At 42.3% G+C, this 24,185-nt stretch overlaps 1 protein-coding gene across 1 annotated transcript; it reads left to right on the forward strand.

The window, feature by feature from the left end:
• Nucleotides 1-233: 233 nt before the first annotated feature.
• LOC110495028 (myosin heavy chain, fast skeletal muscle-like) lies at nucleotides 234-21,107 on the forward strand. The gene is made up of 41 exons (XM_090195011.1): nucleotides 234-373; nucleotides 1,104-1,149; nucleotides 1,283-1,510; nucleotides 1,914-2,060; nucleotides 2,262-2,418; nucleotides 3,125-3,152; nucleotides 3,417-3,525; nucleotides 3,679-3,771; nucleotides 4,118-4,178; nucleotides 4,342-4,440; nucleotides 4,775-4,878; nucleotides 5,258-5,396; nucleotides 5,669-5,787; nucleotides 5,937-6,086; nucleotides 6,181-6,351; nucleotides 8,093-8,396; nucleotides 8,752-8,816; nucleotides 8,911-8,998; nucleotides 9,115-9,232; nucleotides 9,385-9,508; nucleotides 9,932-10,068; nucleotides 10,606-10,861; nucleotides 11,056-11,298; nucleotides 11,646-11,822; nucleotides 11,919-12,064; nucleotides 12,244-12,334; nucleotides 13,146-13,535; nucleotides 13,657-13,783; nucleotides 13,979-14,097; nucleotides 15,581-15,777; nucleotides 15,913-16,096; nucleotides 16,233-16,398; nucleotides 16,559-16,683; nucleotides 16,876-17,184; nucleotides 17,409-17,612; nucleotides 17,769-17,894; nucleotides 18,023-18,193; nucleotides 19,713-19,817; nucleotides 19,920-20,015; nucleotides 20,406-20,537; nucleotides 20,977-21,107. The coding sequence occupies exons 3-41, from the start codon at nucleotides 1,295-1,297 to the stop codon at nucleotides 20,995-20,997; spliced, it is 5,814 nt and encodes a 1,937-aa protein (XP_090051137.1). The 5' UTR covers nucleotides 234-373; nucleotides 1,104-1,149; nucleotides 1,283-1,294; the 3' UTR covers nucleotides 20,998-21,107.
• The last annotated feature ends 3,078 nt before the right edge of the window (nucleotides 21,108-24,185 follow it).

Here is a 24,185-nt window from a genome sequence, read left to right on the forward strand (position 1 = left end):
AAACTATTTTAGTTCTAGTGGGGCAACATGGACTCACTCCATTACAGTATATGAGGTTCAGTAGAAGTAACATTGGAATGAATTAAACTTTTGATATTGTCATAATTATTAGTAATGACATCTCTCATTTACGTAAAATCAGTGAAATTCAATTCAGAGACAAATATGACATTAAAAAGTAATGTAATGGGAGTGTGGCGCTCCTGGGAAGTGGGAGGTGCTAGTGAGACACAGACACACAGAGGTCTCTCATCCAATTCATGTCCTTTCCCAGAGTGGTCCATAATTAACTTTTGCCTGGTTGGCACTTCCAACCAGATATAAGGAGGCTGAGGCCCCAGCATCCATAAGTCAGATACCTTCTTCCTCTGTGGTAAGACTCTCTCCACCTCCTTAGATTTGTACATTTGTCTCATCTTTGTACTCAGCAACTGAGGCAGTAGCTAACTGCACTGTTTGAATTGAGTGCTGCATGTCTCTTGTATGATTTGACAATATGCAATCAAGTGGCGTTGGTTTTCTTTAAACATGCATTACTTAAAATCTGTAACTTCCTTTTATGGACTAAAGTTTGAGTTGGAGTTTATTTTTACAGGGACAGTGCACATTAATCAAAGTTTCAGTAAAAGTGCCGGTTTTAGCCAGCCGGCTAATTTTCAGCAGTCCCTGGGCAGGTTATTAAAAACAATTACAATATAGACAATAGCAGCATAGAACAATCAAGACATAGCAACATAGGACAAGCAAGACATAGCATACAGACAGAGCAACATAGGAGTGGTGCTCCTTTACCTGTTTGTAAATGAAGGGAGTAGTCTAGAAGGCAACTGGGTTATCAGGGGTAATTATTTCAGTAGTAAAGTGAGATGCCATTAGGAAAATGAAAGTTAGCAGTTGCACCTGTAGTTTAAATTTACATGGCTTTAATTATTTAGTTAAATGTGTTTTAGACATTTCAGGGGTTAAAATGATAAGGATTTAGACTTGTGCTTTTTCGCAACATTCCATTTGCTACACTCCAGTCATTATTGTGAGCCCTCCTCCCCTCAGCAGCCTCCACTGCTTAGGACTTGTGCGTTTTCACAACATCTTATGTTTCACAGGGTCCTCTAAGAAGTACACATTCATCTGTAGGAGGGGGAAAGTAAGGTGAGACATGGTTTCAGTCTTCACATAAGAAGTGATGAGAATATTCTGAGAGAGATACCACTCACCTAACTCTGTTGACTGGGGAGGAAGCACCACAGAGTCAATCACGTTTCATGTTTCATCTCTTTCCTAGTTATCCGTCACCATGAGTACGGACGCTGAGATGCAAATCTACGGCAAGGCTGCCATATACCTCCGTAAGCCTGAGAGGGAAAGGATTGAGGCACAAACCGCACCCTTTGATTCAAAGAACTCCTGCTATGTGACAGACAAGGTGGAGCTGTACCTTAAGGGTCTGGTCACTGCCAGGGCCGACGGGAAGTGTACTGTAACAGTCACTAAACCTGACGGCACTAAGGATGTAAGTCTGATCTGAAAAGTAGTCAAGTTCAAGTTTGTGTAATTCCTCTGTTTCATGAAAAATCATCAAAATGATCAAAAACATTTCAATATAAAATCTTTAACAAAATAAATATTATGAAGCATTTAAAAAAAAAATCAGTAATAACAGATAGATTAGTAATGTATTTGTCTTTGTAAACAGAATATAACCTTCAAACACATCATGTTTAAAGCTGCTATTTAAAATTGCCATAGAATGTTTGATATTTACAAGTCAAGAATCACCAGTTATGTGTCAGTGGGTGATAACAAAGTAGTTGGATTAAATGTGTATATACAATTTTTTTAAAGACTAAACTTTTAAAAGCATTCAGTCATGTCCAGTTTGATCTGTGTGTAACCTAGATTTCTGACTGTTTCAGGAAGGAAAAGAGTTCAAAGATGCAGACATCTATGAGATGAACCCCCCCAAGTACGACAAGATTGAGGACATGGCCATGATGACCTACCTGAATGAAGCCTCTGTGTTGTATAACCTCAAAGAGCGTTATGCAGCATGGATGATCTATGTAAGAAACCTGCACATACAAACACACATACATGAAGATAATAAATATACACATACAGTACTACACATAAATGAATGGTAGAAACCATATCAATACAGTCGACCCACATCAGTTTACCAAAGTACACCCACATCCTCACATAATTCCAGGTAAAAGTACATCTGACTTTAGTAATCCCCTCATTTAATCACTTTCATCCAGACCTACTCTGGGCTCTTCTGTGCCACGGTGAACCCCTACAAGTGGCTCCCTGTGTACGACGCAGAGGTTGTCAACGCCTACAGAGGGAAGAAGAGGATGGAGGCTCCACCCCATATCTTCTCTGTCTCTGACAACGCCTTTCAGTTCATGATGATTGGTACGATATCTCATGGATGGCTACATGGTTGGATCAATCAATCACATTTATTTATAAATCCCTTTTTACATAAGCAGATATCAGAAAGTGCTTATACAGAAACACAGCCTAAAACCCCAAACAGCAAGCAATGCAGATGTAGAAGGAAAAGCTAGAGAGGAACCAGGCTCTGTGGGGTGGCCAGTCCTCTTCTGGCTGTGCCGGGTGGAGATTATAAGAGTATATGGCCATTAAGGCCAGATCGTTCTACAAGATGTTCAAACATTCGTAGATGACCAGCAGGGTCAAATAATTATCACAGTGGCTATAGAGTGTGCAACAGGTCAGCACCTCAGGAGTAAATGTCAGTTGGCTTTTCATAGCCGAGCATTCAGAGGTCGAGACAGCAGGTGCAGTAGAGAGACAGAGAGAGAGAGACAGAGAGATGGTTGGTTGGATAGTTGGATGGCTGTCCATTAAGTGCGTGTGGCTCTCAAAGTCCATGATGATGGATAGATGAACGGATGCATCAATGGAAATTTAAATATGCTTCAGAGAGGTATCTACTGTTTTCTAGTCTAGGTAATAACAGTTTGCTGGGAAAATCTGATTTCACTACCCTTGAATGGAAAATGTTCCAAATTGAAATTCATGATGATGCTATGAATTAAATTATGTCCCCATAATGTGTTTTGAGTATGATAAGTAATGTGTTTTTTGGTTCCAGATAAGGAGAACCAGTCCGTCCTGATTACGTAAGTTGTTTACTAAAATGTCACTTGAGAAAGTGTTTCTATTGTAATAAGTTGGGTCACTTGGTGTGATGAAATACATGACATTATGAATGGATTAGAGCATCAGGTAATGTGTAATAACGAGTCGATGAGAAGGATTATTTGTTAAAGACTTATGTCAGAACACAGGTTAACAGTGTATTTTTCTATGCTATTTCTTAGTGAAAGACAATCTGACACTCAAACATGTAACTAAAACCCCTCTTTCTCTGTCATATAAACCAGCGGAGAATCCGGTGCAGGAAAGACTGTCAACACCAAGCGTGTCATCCAGTACTTTGCCACCATTGCAGTGTCTGGGGCCAAGAAGGAAGCAGAACCTGGCAAAATGCAGGTAGGTTGTTCTTATGTTTGCCTTTTTAACACATTTCAGTTTGGTTGGCTGTGTAAACTGTTTTTCCTGTGGTGAATCCTGTTTCAAGGTATTGAGAAAAACTAACTTTACGATGTTACCAGTTTTTGAGCAACTTATGTTTGTCTCAATCAGGGGTCTCTTGAGGATCAGATCATTGCAGCTAACCCTCTGCTGGAGTCTTACGGTAATGCCAAGACAGTGAGGAACGACAACTCGTCTCGCTTTGTAAGTATGAAGGGCATACTGTGGAAGTTACCTTATATTGGAAAAATGTAATTCAGTAGTCCCCATTCGTTATACAGATTTACAATTTAATTTTGATCACTGATTTGTTGCTGAAAATTCAAACTTGTAATGTATTCGAGGTTCTAAAATTGTAATTTCCATCTTTAAAATGTCATCATAATTCACATTTCCTGTTGCTGCAGGATTATTTTCCTGCCGTAGATAACTGGATCCTACATCTGTATCAAAAGAGCCAACATCTGTCCAACAAACTGTAACGTTTAAAGGGGTCTATGAAAGTAATATGTTAGATTAATTTGTTTCTAACCCCCATGCTCTACTACAGGGTAAATTCATCAGGATTCACTTCCAAGCTGGTAAACTGGCTAAAGCTGACATTGAAACCTGTGAGTTAATTTGAATTGTTTCTCAATACTTTCCTAAATGCACACATCATTTTTTGGGGAGATCATTCAATTTAAATGTATCTCATGTTCTCTCTCTTGTTCTCTCGATCTCGCTCTCCTTTTTCTCTCTCTCTTTGTGTCGTTCACTCTCTCTCGCTCTCAGACCTGCTGGAGAAGTCCAGAGTCTCCTTCCAGCTGCCCGATGAGAGAGGCTACCACATCTTCTTCCAGATGATGACAGGCCACAAACCTGAGCTAGTTGGTACGAGAAAGTAGAGGTTCATGGGAAATTATTCCCACCCCCATCTATGGAATATATAAAAAATATTCATAGTACACACTAATAATACTATTACAATGATTACATCCAAGGTAACAAGGCATCTAGACATGGGACAGGTCTTTGGGAAATATCTATCAAGTAATACACTGTGATGCACTAGTCCACAAGTCTCAGTCTCCTCTTTATGCTATTCATTATATACTACATGTATCATTGAGTCCATCTTTTGAGTCAAGGAGGGAGAGATACTGTAAAGGTAGGAGAGCAGAATTCTAAGAGATTTACCTGACAAGCTGTTCTCTGTTGTCCACAGAAATGGCGCTCATCACCACCAACCCCTACGACTTCCCCATGTGCAGTCAGGGACAGATCACTGTGGCCAGCATCAACGACAATGAAGAGCTGGATGCCACAGATGTGAGTCAAACAAAGGGTTAACCAAACTCTAGATATGGAAAGGATAGGACCACCATACACACTGAATGTACTGTGAAATTCCAACTTGGTGGCAGCTGGGAATGTTCATGTATGTTTAAGTTTGATTCTAAATGCCTTGTGTTAGTTAGGCATGTGCCTCAAGGAACTCTTCGTGCCTTCCACTATAGAGCACCACTAAGTGCCCTGTGGAACTGTGCTGTCATCTACTAATGTGTTTGCCAAGCGTAATTATGTGGAACAGAGAAGCCAGTCAAATCTATCCATCCCATTTGTTCTGCAGTGAGCAGCACAGAACTGTAGTGTAACTGACCAAACTACTGTTCAGTTCATCACTGTGGTACTTCCTCTTTAATGCCAGGATGCCATTACCATCCTGGGCTTCACTAATGAAGAGAAGATTGGCATCTACAAGCTGACAGGAGCTGTCTTGCACCATGGAAACTTGAAATTCAAGCAGAAGCAGCGTGAGGAGCAGGCCGAACCAGACGGCACAGAGGGTGAGTCCCACTCATAGATATACAATATGTAGAGCATTAGTCCCATTCCCAGTCCCCAACATAGAAATAGAACACCTAAGACCACATGAACACCTAAGTGCCACATGAACGTCAGGCAGGAGATCATTTTTGGAGAACAAATTCCAACCTCCAAATTGTGGGCGAATCAAAACCTAACCACAAAAAAAGTTAACAAAACTATTTTGTCAGTGTGAAATCAGAAACAAGTGATCTTGTGTCCCTGAGTCTGTTGTTGTTGGTTCTCTCTCCAGTGGCTGATAAAATCGCCTACCTGCTGGGCCTGAACTCAGCTGAGATGTTGAAGGCTCTGTGCTACCCCAGAGTGAAGGTCGGCAACGAGTATGTGACCAAGGGACAGACTGTGCCTCAGGTATGGTGGCCAAACAAATCTACCATTTTCTGAGCACAGGAATTATTTTGGGGACGAGTGCATTGTTTTTGTTTTTCCCAAGCTTGTTTCACCTAATCACTAGACATGGTCAATATCTCATGTATTAATTTGAGGTATTATCATTGCAGGTTAATAACTCAGTCAGTGCTCTGGCCAAGTCCATCTATGAGAGGATGTTCTTGTGGATGGTCATCCGTATCAATGAGATGTTGGACACCAAGAATCCAAGACAGTTCTATATCGGTGTGCTTGACATTGCCGGGTTTGAGATCTTTGATGTGAGTATGAGACCAGAACAAGACAATTAGATGTGATTGAGATGGATTACAGTCTTGTATGATGAAATGATCCCTTTTAAAATTCCATCAACAGTACAACAGCATGGAGCAGCTGTGCATCAACTTCACCAATGAGAAACTGCAACAGTTTTTCAACCACACCATGTTCGTCCTGGAGCAAGAGGAGTACAAGAAGGAGGGAATCGTCTGGGCCTTCATTGACTTCGGCATGGACTTGGCTGCCTGCATTGAGCTTATTGAGAAGGTAAGATGTCTGTGAGGATTATAATGGACCGTAACAGCAAAGCTCATATGGAACGCTGTGTGATATATTATCACAGTGGTAGAACATATACAGTATTAAAATCACTGGGGAAGCCAATCGAGTCCAAAAAATCCATAATACAACCTGTGTTGTGATAATTGCGTTGTTTGCTCTATAACCTGTTAGTTTAAATGCTTTGACACCGAGATATGGGGCAGCAGGTAGCCTAGTGGTTAGAGCGTTGGACTAGTAACCGAAAGGTTGCAAGATCAAATCCCCGAGCTGACTAGGTAAAAATCTGTCGTTCTGCCCCTGAACAAGGCAGTTAACCCACTGTTCCTAGGCCGTCATTGAAAATAAGAATTTGTTCTTAACTGACTTGCCTAGTTAAATAAGGGTAAAAGTAAAAATATATACAGGCCTAAGGCCGAGACAATAAGACACAGTGGCAGAATAAATTCAACAACACCTTTGTTTCATCACAAAACCGGAGAGCAACATCTGTCCCATGGAGTCCACAAAGCATAATGAATGTAACAAACAGTTACATGACCTACAACATGGTCAATCAAGTACATTTTTCTGCCATTTTCGGACCACTAAACACTAAACAGACTAAACAGAACCACGGAGAGTTACCGCAAATCACAAAGATAACAGGAGCTGCCTCCCTCCACTATTCCAGCACCATTTCAATTTCAACATTTCAACATCATAAAATCACCTATGCTTAGTCTACAGTGAAAACGAAATTATTCCAAAAACTATTTTAGTCCAATCAACGTAAGCTAAATGTGTTTGTCCATGTTACTAATGTATGTGTTTGTGTGAGTAAGTAGAAAAACATGTTGACTCACCCTACTTGCAGAGAAACGCCAATACCATCCTCCTCTCTTTCATGTTGCAGAAACTTAAAAGCTTTGTTCTAAGCTACCTGGCTAAAATGCTTGCTCGCTATTCTAACTTCCTTTCCTGGGCAACGATTAGCTAGTAAACATCTAGCTACATATTGAACTTCCATACTCTCAGGCCAAAAGCACAATGTATTCATTTTATAGATGGATCAGAATTGGTGTTATAATTATTGGCGAGTACGGAGAATTAAGTAAAACTACGAGTACAAATCCCTATCTCCATCCAAAGCTAATTTAGGAAAGTGCCCATTTTAGCTAGCTAGCTATCCTCCAGGGGACAATAACACAATGAGATGCAACAATTGAAGTTTTTCTTTCTGTCAATGACGTTTGGCTTGATTTGGTGTGAAGCCAAATCCAAACTGGCTTCACTTGACACGGTTTTTGGTGCACCAGGACCATTCACAGATTAGCTCACTCAGTTTAGCTCAACTCTGATTCGCTGTAATTGTACACAAAAAAAATATCAAGGGAGGCCAAATGATCGCTGGCTTCTCTTGCATTCAATGCTACAATATCATACTATTTTTGACCAGACAGCATCAGATAGAAGGGCTACACATACAGAGACAGAGGGGCGCAGTTTTGCTCACTCTGATGCTTTACCTGGAGTGATACATTCAGCCTCTTGCTAAGCGAGACGAAAGATACATTAAATTATGTCCATTTTTTGGGGGAAGCCTCACTTCCCTTGGCACCCATTAATATATGCCACTAACTGTTGAGAACTCAATGTTTCCTATTATGTGTCCCTAAATAAATATAATCCTATAATAGCATATTTACTAAATGTAAATATCACTAATTTGAAATCTCTTTTCGTAAAGCCATTGGGCATCTTCTCCATCCTTGAAGAGGAGTGCATGTTCCCCAAGTCTTCAGACACTACCTTCAAGGACAAGCTGTACGCCCAGCATCTTGGCAAAACAAATGCGTTTGAGAAGCCCAAGCCTGCCAAAGGCAAGGCAGAGGCCCACTTCTCCCTGGTGCACTACGCCGGAACTGTGGACTACAACATCACTGGATGGCTGGAGAAGAACAAGGATCCCCTGAACGACTCAGTTTGTCAGCTGTACCAGAAGTCTGGAGTCAAAATTCTGGCTGCCCTGTATCCCCCTCCCCCTCCAGAGGGTAAGACTAGCATCATGTCACAATATTTAACTAAATACTAGTTATAACTCAGACCCAAATGTTCTTTAAAGCCTTTCAATGTATTACAATTTCTCAGGGTTTATCACCGGGTTGATTTACTCATACACTCGGTTAATTTAACAAAACAATAGGTGTTATTTTAAACAATCTCACTGGCAGCATTTGCCTCTAGATAAGTGTGAAGTTAACCAGAGATTCTCTGGTTTATAATTAGTGTGTTTGCTGAAGACAAGACTCTAGATTTCTTACATACTCTTTTTATTATTCTATTTATTCCACCCGCTCTAGGAAATTTACTTTTCTAGTTATCTTTAACTTTCCCCCATTTTAACAGATAAAGCCAAGAAAGGAGGCAAGAAGAAGGGTGGTTCCATGCAGACTGTGTCCTCCCAGTTCAGGGTGAGCTTTTGAAATGTGTAGATTCAGTCCTTCAAAAGGTGCATTGATTATCATAAATGATGTCTGAGAAAATGGTTTGTAACCCTCTTTACAGGAGAACTTACATAAGCTGATGACCAACTTGAGGAGCACTCATCCTCACTTTGTGCGCTGCCTGATCCCCAACGAGTCAAAGACTCCAGGTACAGGAAATATTGACTTAAATATGTAATCTTATCAGTACAGTATCAGTGACCTTAACAATCCCAAGCTATAACCTGTTTATGAGTATTAAAAAATAATTGTTTTGTTTTACCAGGTCTGATGGAGAACTTCCTGGTTATCCACCAGCTCAGGTGTAATGGTGTACTGGAGGGTATCAGGATCTGCAGAAAGGGCTTCCCCAGCAGAATCATCTATGCTGACTTCAAACAGAGGTACATACACGCAAGCACACACACACACACACGCACACACACACATAAAATATCTGCTCCAAGGGTTTTCCCAGCATCAGAATAGTCTTACCTTTGACGAAATATAACCAACATATTACAACTTGACATGCTAAAAATGTCTCCTCATTCAGGTACAAAGTACTGAATGCCAGTGTCATCCCTGAGGGCCAGTTCATGGACAACAAGAAGGCTTCTGAGAAGCTGCTTGGGTCCATTGATGTGAATCACGAGGATTACAAGTTTGGACACACCAAGGTCAGTCAAAACCCCCCAGTAAAAGCTGACAACAAAACACAACTTGAATAATAATTTAAACCTTTACCATATAAAATCTCTCCAGGTGATCTATCCATCCTTATGTTCTTTCTTCTTCATTTAACTAATGGAAAAGGTGGAAAAACATTGTTCTGTTTTTCTTCAGTCCTTCATCACAAGTATAGAAGAGAAACTAAAGTCATTATAATTTGCATTGTGATAGAGTGGTATAGTTGCAGTTATCTGTATCTGTGTACATTATTGATCTACAACTGTACAATAACTAACAACTTAGAAACAACCTGTCACATGGTTTGTTCGTAACCGTTGCAAAGTTAATGTTGTTTAAATCAATCTAGTGGTTTGACCTTTTCTATCGGTCACCATCTGTGGTTCCATTGACTGTGTTAACCTGTGTCTCAGGTGTTCTTCAAAGCCGGTCTGCTGGGTGTCCTGGAGGAGATGAGAGATGAGAAGCTGGCCACTCTGGTCGGCATGGTCCAGGCTCTCAGTCGTGGATTCCTCATGAGGAGAGAGTTTAGCAAGATGATGGAGAGGAGGTGAGGAATAGTAGACATCTTGGCAAAGCTTTCTGTCAACCACTTGTATCTAATGCATTATGATTACATACTGTATATGAGTTGTTCAGAATAAGAAAGTACATCTTATAATGGTCTACTAAAGCTTTTGGGTTAATTCATTTAGTCCAGAAATGGATGTAGCAACTAAGGATTCTAGCTTTATAGCTGCAGTTTGAGACTTGGCTGTTCAATTGTCATTTAAATGTGTGGTATTTACCCATTCATTCTTGAAGAATATAAAATGTCTCATGAGCTTAGCATGCGCGACCTGTCAGATCTTGCATCTAGAGCACTGTCTATGAATTTAGGAGGGGTTACATTTCCCTAGCCCCATTCCTCAGCTGTTAACAAACAGTGGCAGGTAGTTCTGTTTTGTTGTTCATCTAATCCCACCATCTAATCACTCACCATGTAAACAAACAGTGGCAGGTGGTTCTGTTTTGTTGTTCATCTAATCCCAGAATATAGGTTTAAGCATGTCACTCACCATGCTATTCTATTCTTTCTGTCGACCAGAGAATCAATTTACGCCATCCAGTACAACATCCGCTCATTCATGAATGTCAAAACCTGGCCATGGATGAAGTTGTACTTCAAGATCAAGCCCCTGCTGCAGAGCGCTGAGACTGAGAAGGAGCTGGCCAACATGAAGGAGAACTATGACAAGATGACGGCAGACCTGGCCAAGGCTCTGTCCACGAAGAAGCAAATGGAGGAGAAGCTGGTGGCCTTGACGCAGGAGAAGAACGACCTGGCACTCCAAGTCGCATCTGTGAGTGAAAAAAAAAACTTAATTAAAGGCAAAATTACATACACATGAATACAAATCCTTATGAACACACATTTGATTTGCCAATGTTATATATCTCATGAATTTCTATTGATTTGCTCTGACCTCTGAGTAAAATGTATATTTTGATACACAAAGTGAGGCCTTTGATTTGTTTACCCCTGTTCTGAAACCAGGAAGGAGAGAGTCTTAACGATGCTGAGGAAAGGTGTGAGGGGCTCATCAAGAGCAAGATCCAGCAGGAGGCCAAACTCAAAGAGACGACCGAGAGGCTGGAGGATGAGGAGGAGATCAATGCTGAGTTGACTGCTAAGAAGAGGAAGCTGGAGGATGAGTGCTCTGAGCTGAAGAAGGACATTGATGACCTGGAGCTCACCCTGGCCAAAGTGGAGAAGGAGAAGCACGCCACTGAAAATAAGGTATTGTGTCTTACCATAGACAGTCTAACCAACAATAATCAACTCAAAACATAGCTTTACAGCATTGGAATTCAAGTTGTATTGTGGGTGCAGGAAATATTAAGACACAACGGAGGAATTTCAGTTGTGGGGTACTCCCCACATTCATTGCATGTTCTACTCCACCTCATTTATGACTTCCATTCAGTACACTGGCATGGTGAACACTGACATCTAGTGTTGAATATATAGTACAGTAATTGTTAATGCTGTGCAAATCTAAATTAAATGAATGCAATATTTAACAAACTAAATCTCCCCTTTATGGTGAAGTGACCAAATACTAATTTTGATGTTGCCGTTTTCAGGTTAAAAACCTGACAGAGGAGATGGCGTCTATGGATGAGAGTGTTGCCAAGCTGACCAAGGAGAAGAAAGCCCTCCAAGAGGCTCACCAGCAGACACTGGATGACCTGCAGGCAGAGGAGGACAAAGTCAACACTCTGACCAAGGCCAAGACCAAGCTGGAACAGCAAGTGGACGACGTGAGTGGAGTTTGACATTTTGGCCATGATAGTATGTAAGATTACATTATCTTCAGTTGTTTAGATTTTAACAATATATGTGTTTTTATCTTCTAGCTTGAGGGTTCTCTGGAGCAAGAGAAGAAGCTCCGTATGGACCTTGAGAGATCCAAGAGAAAGCTGGAGGGAGATCTGAAACTGGCCCAGGAGTCCATAATGGACCTGGAGAATGACAAGCAGCAAGCTGATGAGAAAATCAAGAAGTAAACACAAACAAATGACTACAGTATTACCTGCTATAATGGTTGTTCTTGGCCAATTCTTGTAATTATGAATTAGCATTTACATGTGATTCTTAAAAGCAAAGTGAATGGTATGATTCTCTCCCTTTACACTATCAAACAAAAACTAACTCTGCAATCAACGTGTTTGTGTTTCCTAGAAAGGAGTTTGAGACCACCCAGCTCCTCAGCAAGGTTGAGGATGAGCAGTCTCTGGGAGCTCAGCTGCAGAAGAAGATCAAGGAACTCCAGGTACAGTACAGGATATAAGCTCCAGTACAGAAGAGCACAGACTTGAATCATTTCCTTTAAAAATAATTATACTTTTTCTGGCAGCAGACAGTTTTCCAGGTGGCTTCTGATGGCTCAGTAGGATGGAAGATGGTGTTTCTTGTTGGTGCTTCTTACCATCCCCACTCAGCCCTCAATGACAATATCCATGTTAAAATGGCTTATATCTGGGCCTCCCGGGTGGCGCAGTGGTTAAGGGCAGCTGTGCCATCAGAGACTCTGGGTTCACGCCCAGGCTCTGTCGTAACCGACCGGGAGGTCCGTGGGGCGATACACAATTGGCCTAGTGTCGCCCGGGTTAGGGAGTGGTTGGCCGGTAGGGATATTCTTTTCTCATCGTGCACCAGCGACTCCTATGGAGAGCAGTGCGCGCTAACCAAGGTTGCCTCCATTGGTGGGGCTGGCTTCCGGGTTGGATGTGTTAAGAAGCAGTGCGGCTTGGTTGGGTTGTGTATCGGAGGACGCATGACTTTCAACCTTCGTCTCTCCCGAGCCCGTATGGGAGTTGTAGCGATGAGATAAGATACTAAACAATTGGATACCACGAAATTGGGGAGAAAACGGGGTAAAATGTAATTAATAAATACATAACTAACTTCTTACCTTTGAGGGTTTGGCTCCTGCATGGGACACTGTCTACTGAATATATTAGTGTGACTGGGTTTTTATTAAACACATTTATGCAAAATATAAATACTATTATTATTTTGTGAGGTTCAATTGTTTCAACTGTATTGTAGTGTTCATCCCCCTGCTCCTGCCCCTGTTCTAGGCCCGTATTGAGGAGCTGGAAGAGGAAATTGAGGCTGAGCGTGCTGCCAGGGCTAAGGTTGAGAAGCAGAGGGCCGATCTCTCCAGGGAACTTGAGGAGATCAGCGAGAGGCTGGAAGAGGCCGGAGGTGCCACTGCTGCTCAGATTGAGATGAACAAGAAGCGTGAGGCTGAGTTCCAGAAGCTGCGTCGTGATCTTGAAGAGTCCACTCTGCAGCATGAGGCCACAGCCGCCGCTCTGCGCAAGAAGCAGGCCGACAGTGTGGCTGAGCTCGGGGAGCAGATCGACAACCTGCAGCGCGTCAAGCAGAAGCTGGAGAAGGAGAAGAGCGAATACAAGATGGAGATTGATGACCTCTCTAGCAACATGGAGGCCGTCGCCAAGGCTAAGGTGAGTAGTGATGTTTTGGTCAAGCAGTGTTGAGGGGGGTCAACTACATCACCATTCAAGTGAACTGAAGTTGACAGGAGTCACATATATGACGTAATGATGGAACATGTTTCACTAACAGGGCAATCTGGAGAAGATGTGCCGTACTCTTGAGGACCAGCTGAGTGAGCTCAAGACTAAGAATGATGAGAATGTTCGCCAGGTCAACGACATCAGCGGACAGAGAGCCAGACTCCTGACAGAAAATGGTACCTTCAACAATGAACAACAAGTGCAAGTGCCAATGCTTTCCTTCAGTAGAACACAACATATATTAGGGGCTATATCCACATAGTTTCTACTGTACTATTCACCACCTAACATGGCCCTATGATACCTCAGAATCCATTTTTAATCTTAGAGAACAGAGACCCTATTAACAAGATGTTACTCTGTCCCTGCAGGTGAGTTTGGCCGCCAGCTGGAGGAGAAGGAAGCCCTGGTGTCTCAGCTGACCAGAGGAAAACAGGCCTTCACCCAGCAGGTGGAGGAGCTGAAGAGGGCGATTGAGGAGGAGGTCAAGGTAAGGGACCCAAGATGGAGAGTTTAGAGCCATATCTTTACATAGACGGTGACTACACCACCCTCAGAGACTCCTACTGTCTCTCCACCCTCAGAGACTCCTACTGTCTCTCTACCCTCAGAGACTCCTAGTGTCTCTCCACCCTCAGAGACTCCTACTGTCTCTCCACCCTCAGAGACTTCTACTGTCTCTCAACGCTCAGAGACTCCTACTGTCTCTCCACCGCCATGTTTAGTTTTGCCCAACCTAGATTGAGGCACAGACACGGTCTCAATGGGGATAGCTGATCTGACTACACTGACTGTGCTAGTGGCAGACTCTACTAAGCTGACAGGCTGGCTAACAGCCTGCTGCCTGGCCTGCGCCCTATCTCAATGTGGAGCTAGAGCCCTGTCTACTTACATAGATAAGATGAGAGCACCCCTCCAGCTAGGATGATCCTGCTTGTGGGCGAGTCCCAGAAAGTTGGCCAATTATCTACAAATTCTATCTTTTGGGAGGGGCAGAGAACAGTTTTCAACCAGCGATTGAGTTGTGAGACTCTGCTGTAGAGCTCATCACTCCCCCTAACTGGGAGGGGGCCAGAGACAATTACTTGATGCCGATACATCTTTCTAGCTGATTTACACACTGAAGCTATGTTGCGCTTGGTGACCTCTGATTGTTTCATCCTAACATCGTTGGTGCTGACGTGGATAACAATATCCCTATACTCTCTACACTCGCCAGTTTTAGCCTTAGCCAGCAACATCTTCAGATTAGCCTTAACGTCGGTAGCCCTGCCCCCTGGTAAACAGTGTATGATCGCTGGATGATTATTTTTAAGTCTAATACTGCGGGTAATGGAGTCACCAATGACTAGGGTGTTCAATTTGTCAGAGCTAATGGTGGGAGGCTTTGGCGTCTCAGACCCCGTAACGGGTGGAGGAGAGAGCAGAGGAGGCTCGGCCTCTGACTCCGACTCGTTGCTTAATGGGGAAAACCGGTTGAAAGTTTCTGTCGGCTGAATGAGCGACACCGGTTGAGCATTCCTACAGCATTTCCTTCCAGAAGCCATGAGAAATTGTCCGGCTGCGGGGACCGTGCGAGGGGATTAATACTACTATCTGTACTTATTGGTGGCACAGACGCTGTTTCACCCTTTCCTACTGGGCTTGCAGCACGGCTATCCTCACCATAAGGCGATAGTTCTCCTGTATATTATGAGTACAGCGACTGCAATTAGAAGGAATCATGTTAATGTTACTACATAGCTTCGGCTGGTGGAGGTCATGTAGAACCATGTCCAGATAAAGCGTCTAGGGTGAAAAAGTTGAATGAGGGAAAAAATATATATTTATAAAACGGTAATTAAAAAGTAAAAACCGTAATTTTGGCAGGTAGCAAAGTAACATTAGCAACCAACTGCACAGCTTCACGTAAACAAGTCCACATAATTTGTTTGACTATCGCACTCATCTCTCCTTGTCTTTCTTTCTCACAGGCTAAAAATGCACTTGCCCACGGTGTCCAGTCTGCCCGCCATGACTGTGACCTCCTGAGGGAGCAGTTTGAGGAGGAGCAGGAGGCCAAGGCAGAGCTGCAACGCGGCATGTCCAAGGCCAACAGTGAGGTGGCTCAGTGGAGGACTAAGTATGAAACTGATGCTATCCAGCGCACAGAGGAGCTGGAGGAGGCCAAGTGAGTCGCACGCAACAGAAAAACTCAAATATGGTGTGGATGGTGAGGGTGGTAGGGGGCTCTGAGAAAATGTTACATCAATATGTATTGTAACATATCTTTCACACCATAAAACCGACCTCTGTTGTCCTATAGGAAGAAGCTGGCTCAGCGTCTGCAGGATGCTGAGGAGACCATTGAGGCGACCAACTCCAAGTGCGCCTCCCTGGAGAAGACCAAGCAGAGGCTGCAAGGAGAGGTGGAGGACCTCATGATTGATGTTGAGAGAGCCAACGCATTGGCCGCCAACCTCGACAAGAAGCAAAGGAACTTTGACAAGGTGAAAATGAATAAACCTCACCATAGGCTGAAATTTACTGACTGCTATATGATCAATTGTAGTATAATTGTAGCATATTTATAATTCAAAACTCTTCATCAATGACTTCTGATGAAAATCCCATGGATTCTCCTAGGTTCTGGCAGAGTGGAAGCAGAAGTATGAGGAGGGCCAGGCTGAGCTGGAAGGAGCTCAGAAGGAGGCTCGCTCTATGAGCACTGAACTCTTCAAGATGAAGAACTCCTACGAGGAGGCTCTGGATCATCTGGAGACTCTGAAGAGAGAGAACAAGAACCTGCAACGTGAGCATTTGACAGAAAATCTATTTGGCTCATGTTTCATTAGCAATATTAATTGCTGTTAATAAATTCACTGTTAATATGATTCAATGTCAACTTCAGTGCATTGGCGATATCCACTGAAAATCTCCCAAGTCTAAATTGCTTCTGTGTGTGTGTGCAGAGGAGATCTCTGACCTGACTGAGCAGATCGGAGAGACTGGCAAGAGCATCCATGAGCTGGAGAAGGCCAAGAAGACCGTGGAGACAGAGAAGTCTGAGATCCAGACCGCTCTGGAGGAGGCTGAGGTACAAACTACAGCTGTTTGATGGGGAAAGCAGTGTTAAACTAGCCAACACCAGCTACAGTCCAATGATCCCTGTATTGGAGTTTATTGTAGTCACATATATATATATATATATTTACTTATATTATTAACTTGTGTTATATACATACAAATGTATTTAACACAATTCACATGACTGCTTCTGTTTGTCCAGGGAACACTGGAGCACGAGGAATCCAAGATTCTGCGTGTGCAGCTGGAGCTGAACCAGATCAAGGGTGAGGTGGACAGGAAGATCGCTGAGAAGGACGAGGAGATGGAGCAGATCAAGAGGAACAGCCAGAGGGTGGTTGACTCCATGCAGAGCACCCTGGACTCTGAGGTCAGGAGCAGGAATGATGCCCTGAGGGTGAAGAAGAAGATGGAGGGAGACCTGAACGAGATGGAGATCCAGCTGAGCCACTCCAACAGGCAGGCCGCTGAGGCCCAGAAACAGCTGAGGAATGTCCAGGGACAGCTCAAGGTAAAGGGACTGGGACATCAGGTTAAAACACCTGAACATGGAGAGGGATTTGTTTGTGAATCTGTAGAAAATAATAGAACAGAGGATTTGAATAGAGTGGTTTATGTACTAAAGGTAGCGATTCTGGGGAAATTCTTACCACTGATCGATCCTATCGATCCTCATCGATCCTATCACCTCTACTTCCACAAGTCCTAATGAACGTATGTCATTGTGAACCCCAGGATGCCCAATTGCACCTTGATGACGCCGTCCGTGTCGCAGAAGACATGAAGGAGCAGGCAGCCATGGTGGAGCGCAGAAACGGTCTGATGGTGGCTGAAATCGAGGAGCTGAGAGTTGCTCTGGAGCAGACAGAGAGAGGCCGCAAAGTGGCTGAGACTGAGCTGGTAGACGCCAGCGAGCGTGTTGGACTGCTGCACTCCCAGGTATGGGTCAAAGCCATTTCTAATGAAACTCAAACAAGCATACTATTTGAACCCACCTGGAATTTGACAGTGCTTGCCTTAGATTTTCATAATTTCAGTCTTGAGACTTGCAAGTTCCCTTGAGAGTCAAACAAATCATCTTGCTTACTCCTTCAGAACACCAGCCTTCTGAACACCAAGAAGAAGCTAGAGACTGACCTCGTGCAGGTGCAGGGAGAGGTAGACGACATCGTCCAGGAGGCCAGGAATGCAGAGGAGAAAGCCAAGAAGGCAATCACTGATGTGAGTCCTTGAATTACATCAACTTGATTTGTCCCCGTGTGACAATGGTAGCTGGGCTGGTAAAGAACAACAAAGATCTGAGAGGGACATTAACATTGGTGCATAAATTAAACAAACTATTATTCCAGGCGGCCATGATGGCTGAGGAGCTGAAGAAGGAGCAGGACACCAGCTCTCACCTGGAGAGGATGAAGAAGAACCTGGAGGTCACAGTCAAGGACCTGCAGCACCGCCTGGATGAGGCTGAGAATCTGGCCATGAAGGGAGGCAAGAAGCAGCTCCAGAAACTGGAGTCCAGGGTGAGTTACCAGCAGGGTGGATTAAGGTGGATTGAAAGACTGATTGCTGGAAATGTATTTGATCATATAAAAATACACAGGAGCATTGTTTAATGACTTGTTCTCACAATAACCCACCTAGATCAGGGGTTCCCAAATTTCTTTGCATCGGGGACCACCCCTTTTGTGGTAGTGAAGTCATCAGGGACCTCCCTAATAATAACAAAACACAACTCATACTTTAAAGTGTGATAAAAATAACATCCATGCAGATTTCCTATAACTTCTTCAGTGCATGACTGGACTAACCAAGTCTCGGGAAATATTTCCCTGGGAAATAACATTTTTCGGTCCCCCCTCTTTGCATCAGAGAGAAAATGTTGCAGTTTTAAAGGTAATTTACTGTCATTCTACACATTTTGCCTTTGGACAAAGATAAAATGTTGCAGTTTTAAAGCTTCAATTACAGTGAATTTATGATCATAACAAAACAAATTATATTAATTAATAATAATAATAATTAATTTACACTTATTTAGTGGAGTGGATCCAAGACCTTTAAATGTATTAATCTAGTTGCTTCGATCAGGTTTAAACTGTTGTCACAGCAACTTCTTCTAATCTGCCATTTCATTCATAATAATAATTCACAATAAATATCAACACACAATATAATATACATTCATCGAATTATTGTCATAGTAATAATTTATCTCTCTATTGTTACGTTTCATTCACTGGCCGTTGCTAGGGAAGCTAGCGTTGCTATGTGGGGCTACCAGCTAGCAGGCTAATGGCTGAATTAGCTTGTTGGCTAGCGGACATGAATAAGTTCATAAAACCTAAAAACACAACATAACATCTTAACAAATATATGTACATACTCAAGAAACATTACCGTCTTGCATATAGTGATTTTACACTCGCTTACTTTCAAAATAAAGATTTTAAAATGTATTTATGTCGGTGCTTCTGTCTTGCTGTTGACTCAAATGGCAAACTACTCTCAACTGCCAGAGCGCGAGCTCAATAATAGAAGCAATGTCACAACATTAAAACATGCGAGTGGCGGCCTCTAGTTGCCATACTGGTACTGCACCATACACCACAAAACGCATGACAAAATGGTTGAAAGTCATATTTCAAATACAATAAGAATTGAGTTGTTAGCCTCCCAGACCCGTTGTTTAATCTAAGAGTTAATAACATAAATTGTGGATGAATAATATTACATTGTACTGTATTGCACCCTCTGAACATTTTCCAAAGATCCCGGGCTGTTTAATCTGTTCTTGCTAGAAATATTCATAAACAAATTTAAATGTAAATTCCACTTTGAGAACCACTGACCTAGATAATGAAAAGTTGTTGTTATTTTTACAGACCCCTTCAATAAATGTTTTAAAAGAGTACATGGGAACAGATTACAATTGTGCCCCTTGACTGGGTAGAAGACTATACCTCTGTTAAAAAAATATTTGTTAATTAAGTCTGATTTCACGACCCCCAACAAACTCCTACATTTATTTCTTCCACAAAGGTGCGTGAGCTCGAGACTGAGGTGGAGGCCGAGCAGAGAAGAGGTGTAGATGCAGTCAAGGGAGTCCGCAAGTATGAGCGCAGAGTCAAGGAGCTCACTTACCAGGTAAGAGATAGAGAAAGTGTCTTCTTCAAACACTTGACACTAACACAGACAGGTTTGTGTATAAAACTCTCGTGACATTGATTCTTTGCTCTTCTCTCACAGACTGAGGAGGATAAGAAGAACGTTAACAGACTTCAGGACCTGGTAGATAAGCTGCAGATGAAAGTGAAGGCCTACAAGAGGCATTCTGAGGAATCGGTGAGTCACAGACCCTGAGAGCATACATTCGAAAATGTAGTTTTTCTCTACAAAACGTAATGTGCATACGGTTTAGTTGACGTGTTGCTACAGCACGCCAGTCAACAATGACAATTGATAGTGCAAGTAAATGCTGAAGAAATTATACTCATTTGTGAGTGTCCCCTATGCCAATGTGTTACCAACTTAAAGGAGAGGGGGTTGAATATGAATTTGCTGGTCGAGTTATAGTGCTGGAGGCATCGGTTTGGTCCCTCTCCCTTCTGCTGCCTTACCATATATCTTCCTATATACATTGCTATCCTAAATCTGCCAATATTTTTATTTGCTACCTGAAGCTTCAAACTTTAAATGCTGATGTTCTGCTCTCCCTCTCTTTTCCTCACCCAGGAGGAAGCAGCAAACCAGCACATGTCTAAGTTCAGGAAGGTTCAGCATGAGCTGGAGGAGGCTGAGGAGCGTGCTGACATCGCTGAGACTCAGGTCAACAAGCTCAGAGCCAAGACCCGTGACTCTGGAAAGGTACAGAACTGCTGCTAAACCTGTACCTGACTCATGTTCAGATATGACCACATCAACACCACCTATGAATCAGTCTTCTCAGAGGTCAATACAGACCTTTTACACTCACTCAATAAGCACATTTCAGGGCAGAAAAAAACACACAAAAATTCAAGTTGGTAAATTGAAATTGAAATTCCAACCTGAGCACTGAGCATTAAATGCTTGATCCATTATATTCTATCCAAGTCTATCCATATATTTATCATGTTCATTATTATTACTGATCCATTATATTCTATCCATATATTTATCATGTTCATTGTTATTACTGATCCATTATATTCTATCCATATATTTATCATGTTCATTGTTATTACTGATCCATTATATTCTATCCATATATTTATCATGTTCATTATTACTACTGATCCATTATATTATTTATTTCTTCTTACAGGGTAAAGAAGTTGCTGAATAAACAAGACCAAAGTATTGAAGATCAAAGTCTTACCATTTTCCTGTGATGCATAAAATATGATTTTCATGGTGAAATGTTGACCATTGATTAAAAACATGTAGGCCTACATAGACTTTGTGACTGTGGATTTATTACTCAGCAAACAGCTTTTTTATACCATAAAATATATTGTTCTTTAATTAAAGGAGCAATCTGGGATTTGAACAACAATAGTGGTCACCCCGACAAAGCAGTTTTTTTGTTGTAAACAGCTGAGAGATGAGGCTGAAGAAATGAAGCCACCCAAATTCTCAGACTGGGGTTTGGTTGCAAGTTTGTTGTTGCTTAGCCTTACTTTTATTGAATTCAATGTAGTTCTGCCATCCTCTGCATTTAAGCTGCTGCTTTTTTCAAGGTAATGTTGGTAGATTGGAGAGAATGACTAGTGTGTAAAAATCAGACACTGACTAAATATGCATGTCAATTTCTAGCCTTTCCCCCCAGCCGTTTACGGTGCGATGTCTGACAACACAAGGCTATTCAATGGCTGACAGAGACTGAGTTAACTGATATCTTGACAGAAACGTCAGTGAGAAGATAGTTTATGTAATCAGTATTTGTTCATCCAAATAAGACAGGAAGCAAATAGTCCTAGTATAAACTTTCTAAATGACCATGGACATTTTACAGCACAATTCCAGCTTTGCCATTGTACGTGCAGCCATGAGTTCACCAGTCAAACTGCTAAGGTCAGAGGTTCCAGGACCATTCTAGTCATTCTATTTATATGGTCAGAACACTGTCATAGGGCACCACAACACACATTCCGTGCCTTAGGAAAGTATTCAGACCCCTTGACTTTTTCCAAATTTTGTTAAGTTAAAGCCTTATTCCAATATGTATTACATTTATTTTTTTCCCTCATCAATCTACACACAATAGCCCATAATGGCAAAGTAAAAATAGTTTTTAATATTTTATTTCATGTCATAAAAAAGAACAGAAATATCACATTACATAAGTATTCAGACCCTTTACTCAGTACTTTGTTGAAGCACCTTTGGCAGCGATTACAGCCTTGAGTCTTCTTGGGGGGATGATGCTACTGGCTTGGCACACCTGTCTTTATGGAGTTTCTCACATTCTTCGGCTTGCAAGCCTCCCCTTTCCCCTCCAAACATAACGATGGTCATTATGGCCAAACAGTTCCATTCTTGTTTCATCAGACCAGAGGACATTTCTCCAGAAAGTATGATCTTTGTCCCCTTGTGTACAGTCGTGGCCAAAGGTTTTGAGAATGACACAAATATAAATTTTCACAAAGTCTGCTGCCTCAGTTTGTATGATCGCAATTTGCATATACTCCATAATGTTATGAAGAGTGTTCAGATTAATTAAAATTAATTGCAAAGTCCCTCTTTGTCAAGCAAATTAACTGAATCCCCAAAAAACATTTCCACTGCATTTCAGCCCTGCCACAAAAGGACCATCTGACACCATGTCAGTGATTCTCTCATTAACACAGGTGTGAGTGTTGACAAGGACAAGGCTGGAGATCACTCTGTCATGCTGATTGAGTTTGAATAACAGACTGGAAGCTTCAAAAGGAGGGTGGTGCTTGGAATCGTTGTTCTTCCTCTGTCAACCATGGTTTCTTGCAAGGAAACACGTGCCGTCATCATTGCTTTGCACAAAAAAGGGCTTCACAGGCAAGGATATTGCTGCCAGTAAGATTGCACCTAAATCAACCATTTATCGGATCATCAAGAACTTCAAGGAGAGCGGTTCAATTGTTGTGAAGAAGGCTTCAGGGCTCCCATGAAAGTCCAGCAAGCGCCAGGACTGTCTCCTAAAGTTGATTCAGCTGCGGGATCGGGGCACCACCAGTACAGAGCTTACTCAGGAATAGTAGCAGGCAGGTGTGAGTGCATCTGCACGCACAGTGAGGTGAAGACTTTTGGAGGATGGCCTGGTGTCAAGAAGGGCAGCAAAGAAGCCACTTCTCTCCAGGAAAAACATCAGGGACAGACTGATATTCTGCAAAAGGTACAGGGATTGGACTGCTGAGGACTGGGGTAAAGTAATTTGCTCTGATGAATACCCGTTGCAATTGTTTGGGGCATCCGGAAAAAAACTTGCCCGGAGAAGACAAGGTGAGAGCTACCATCAGTCCTGTGTCATGCCAACAGTAAAGTATCCTGAGACCATTCACGTGTGGGGTTGCTTCTCAGGCACGGGAGCGGGCTCACTAACAATTTTGCCTACGAACACAGCCATGAATAAAGAATGGTACCAACACATCCTCTGAGAGCAACTTCTCTCAACCATCCAGGAACAGTTTGGTGATGAACAATGCCTTTTCCAGCATGATGGAGCACCTTGTCATAAGGCAAAAGTGATAACTCAGTGGCTCGGGGAACAAAACATCGATATTTTGGGTCCATGGCCAGGAAACTCCCCAGACCTCAATCCCATTGAGAACTTGTGGTCAATCCTCAAGAGGCGTGTGGACAAACAAAAACCCACAAATTCTGACAAACTCTAATCATTGATTATGCAAGAATGGGCTGCAATCAGTCAGGATGTGGCCCAGAATTTAATTGACAGCATGCCAGGGCAGATTGCAGAGGTCTTGATAAAGAAGGGTCAACACTGCAAATATTGACTTCATGTCATTGTCAAAAAAGCCTTTGACACTTATGAAATGCTTGTTATTATACTTCAGTATTCCATAGTAACATCTGACAAAAATATCTAAAGTTGCTGAAGCAGCAAACTTTGTGGAAATTAATATTTGTGTCATTCTCAAAACTTTTGGCCACGACTGTAGCTGCAATGGCGGTTTTGGAGCAGTGACTTCTTCCTTGCTGAGGGGCCTTTCAGGTTATATCGATATAGGACTAGTTTTACTGTGGATATAGATACTTTTGCACCTGTTTCCTCCAGCATCTTCTGGGATTGATTTGCACTTTTAGCACCAAAGTACATTTGTCTCTAGGAGACAGAACACGTCTCCTTCCTGAGCGGTATGATGGCTGCGTGGTCCCATGGTGTTCATACTTGCATACTATTGTTTGTACAGATGAACATGGTGCCTTCAGGCATTTGGAAATTGCTCCCAAGGATGAACCAGACTTGTGGAGGTCTACAATTGTTTTTATGAGGTCTTGGATGATTTATTTTTGATTTCCCCATGATGTCAAGCAAAG

Source organism: Oncorhynchus mykiss, chromosome 13 (assembly GCF_057628025.1).
Source record: "Oncorhynchus mykiss isolate SJ-2025 chromosome 13, ASM5762802v1, whole genome shotgun sequence".
Lineage (NCBI taxonomy): Eukaryota > Metazoa > Chordata > Actinopteri > Salmoniformes > Salmonidae > Oncorhynchus > Oncorhynchus mykiss.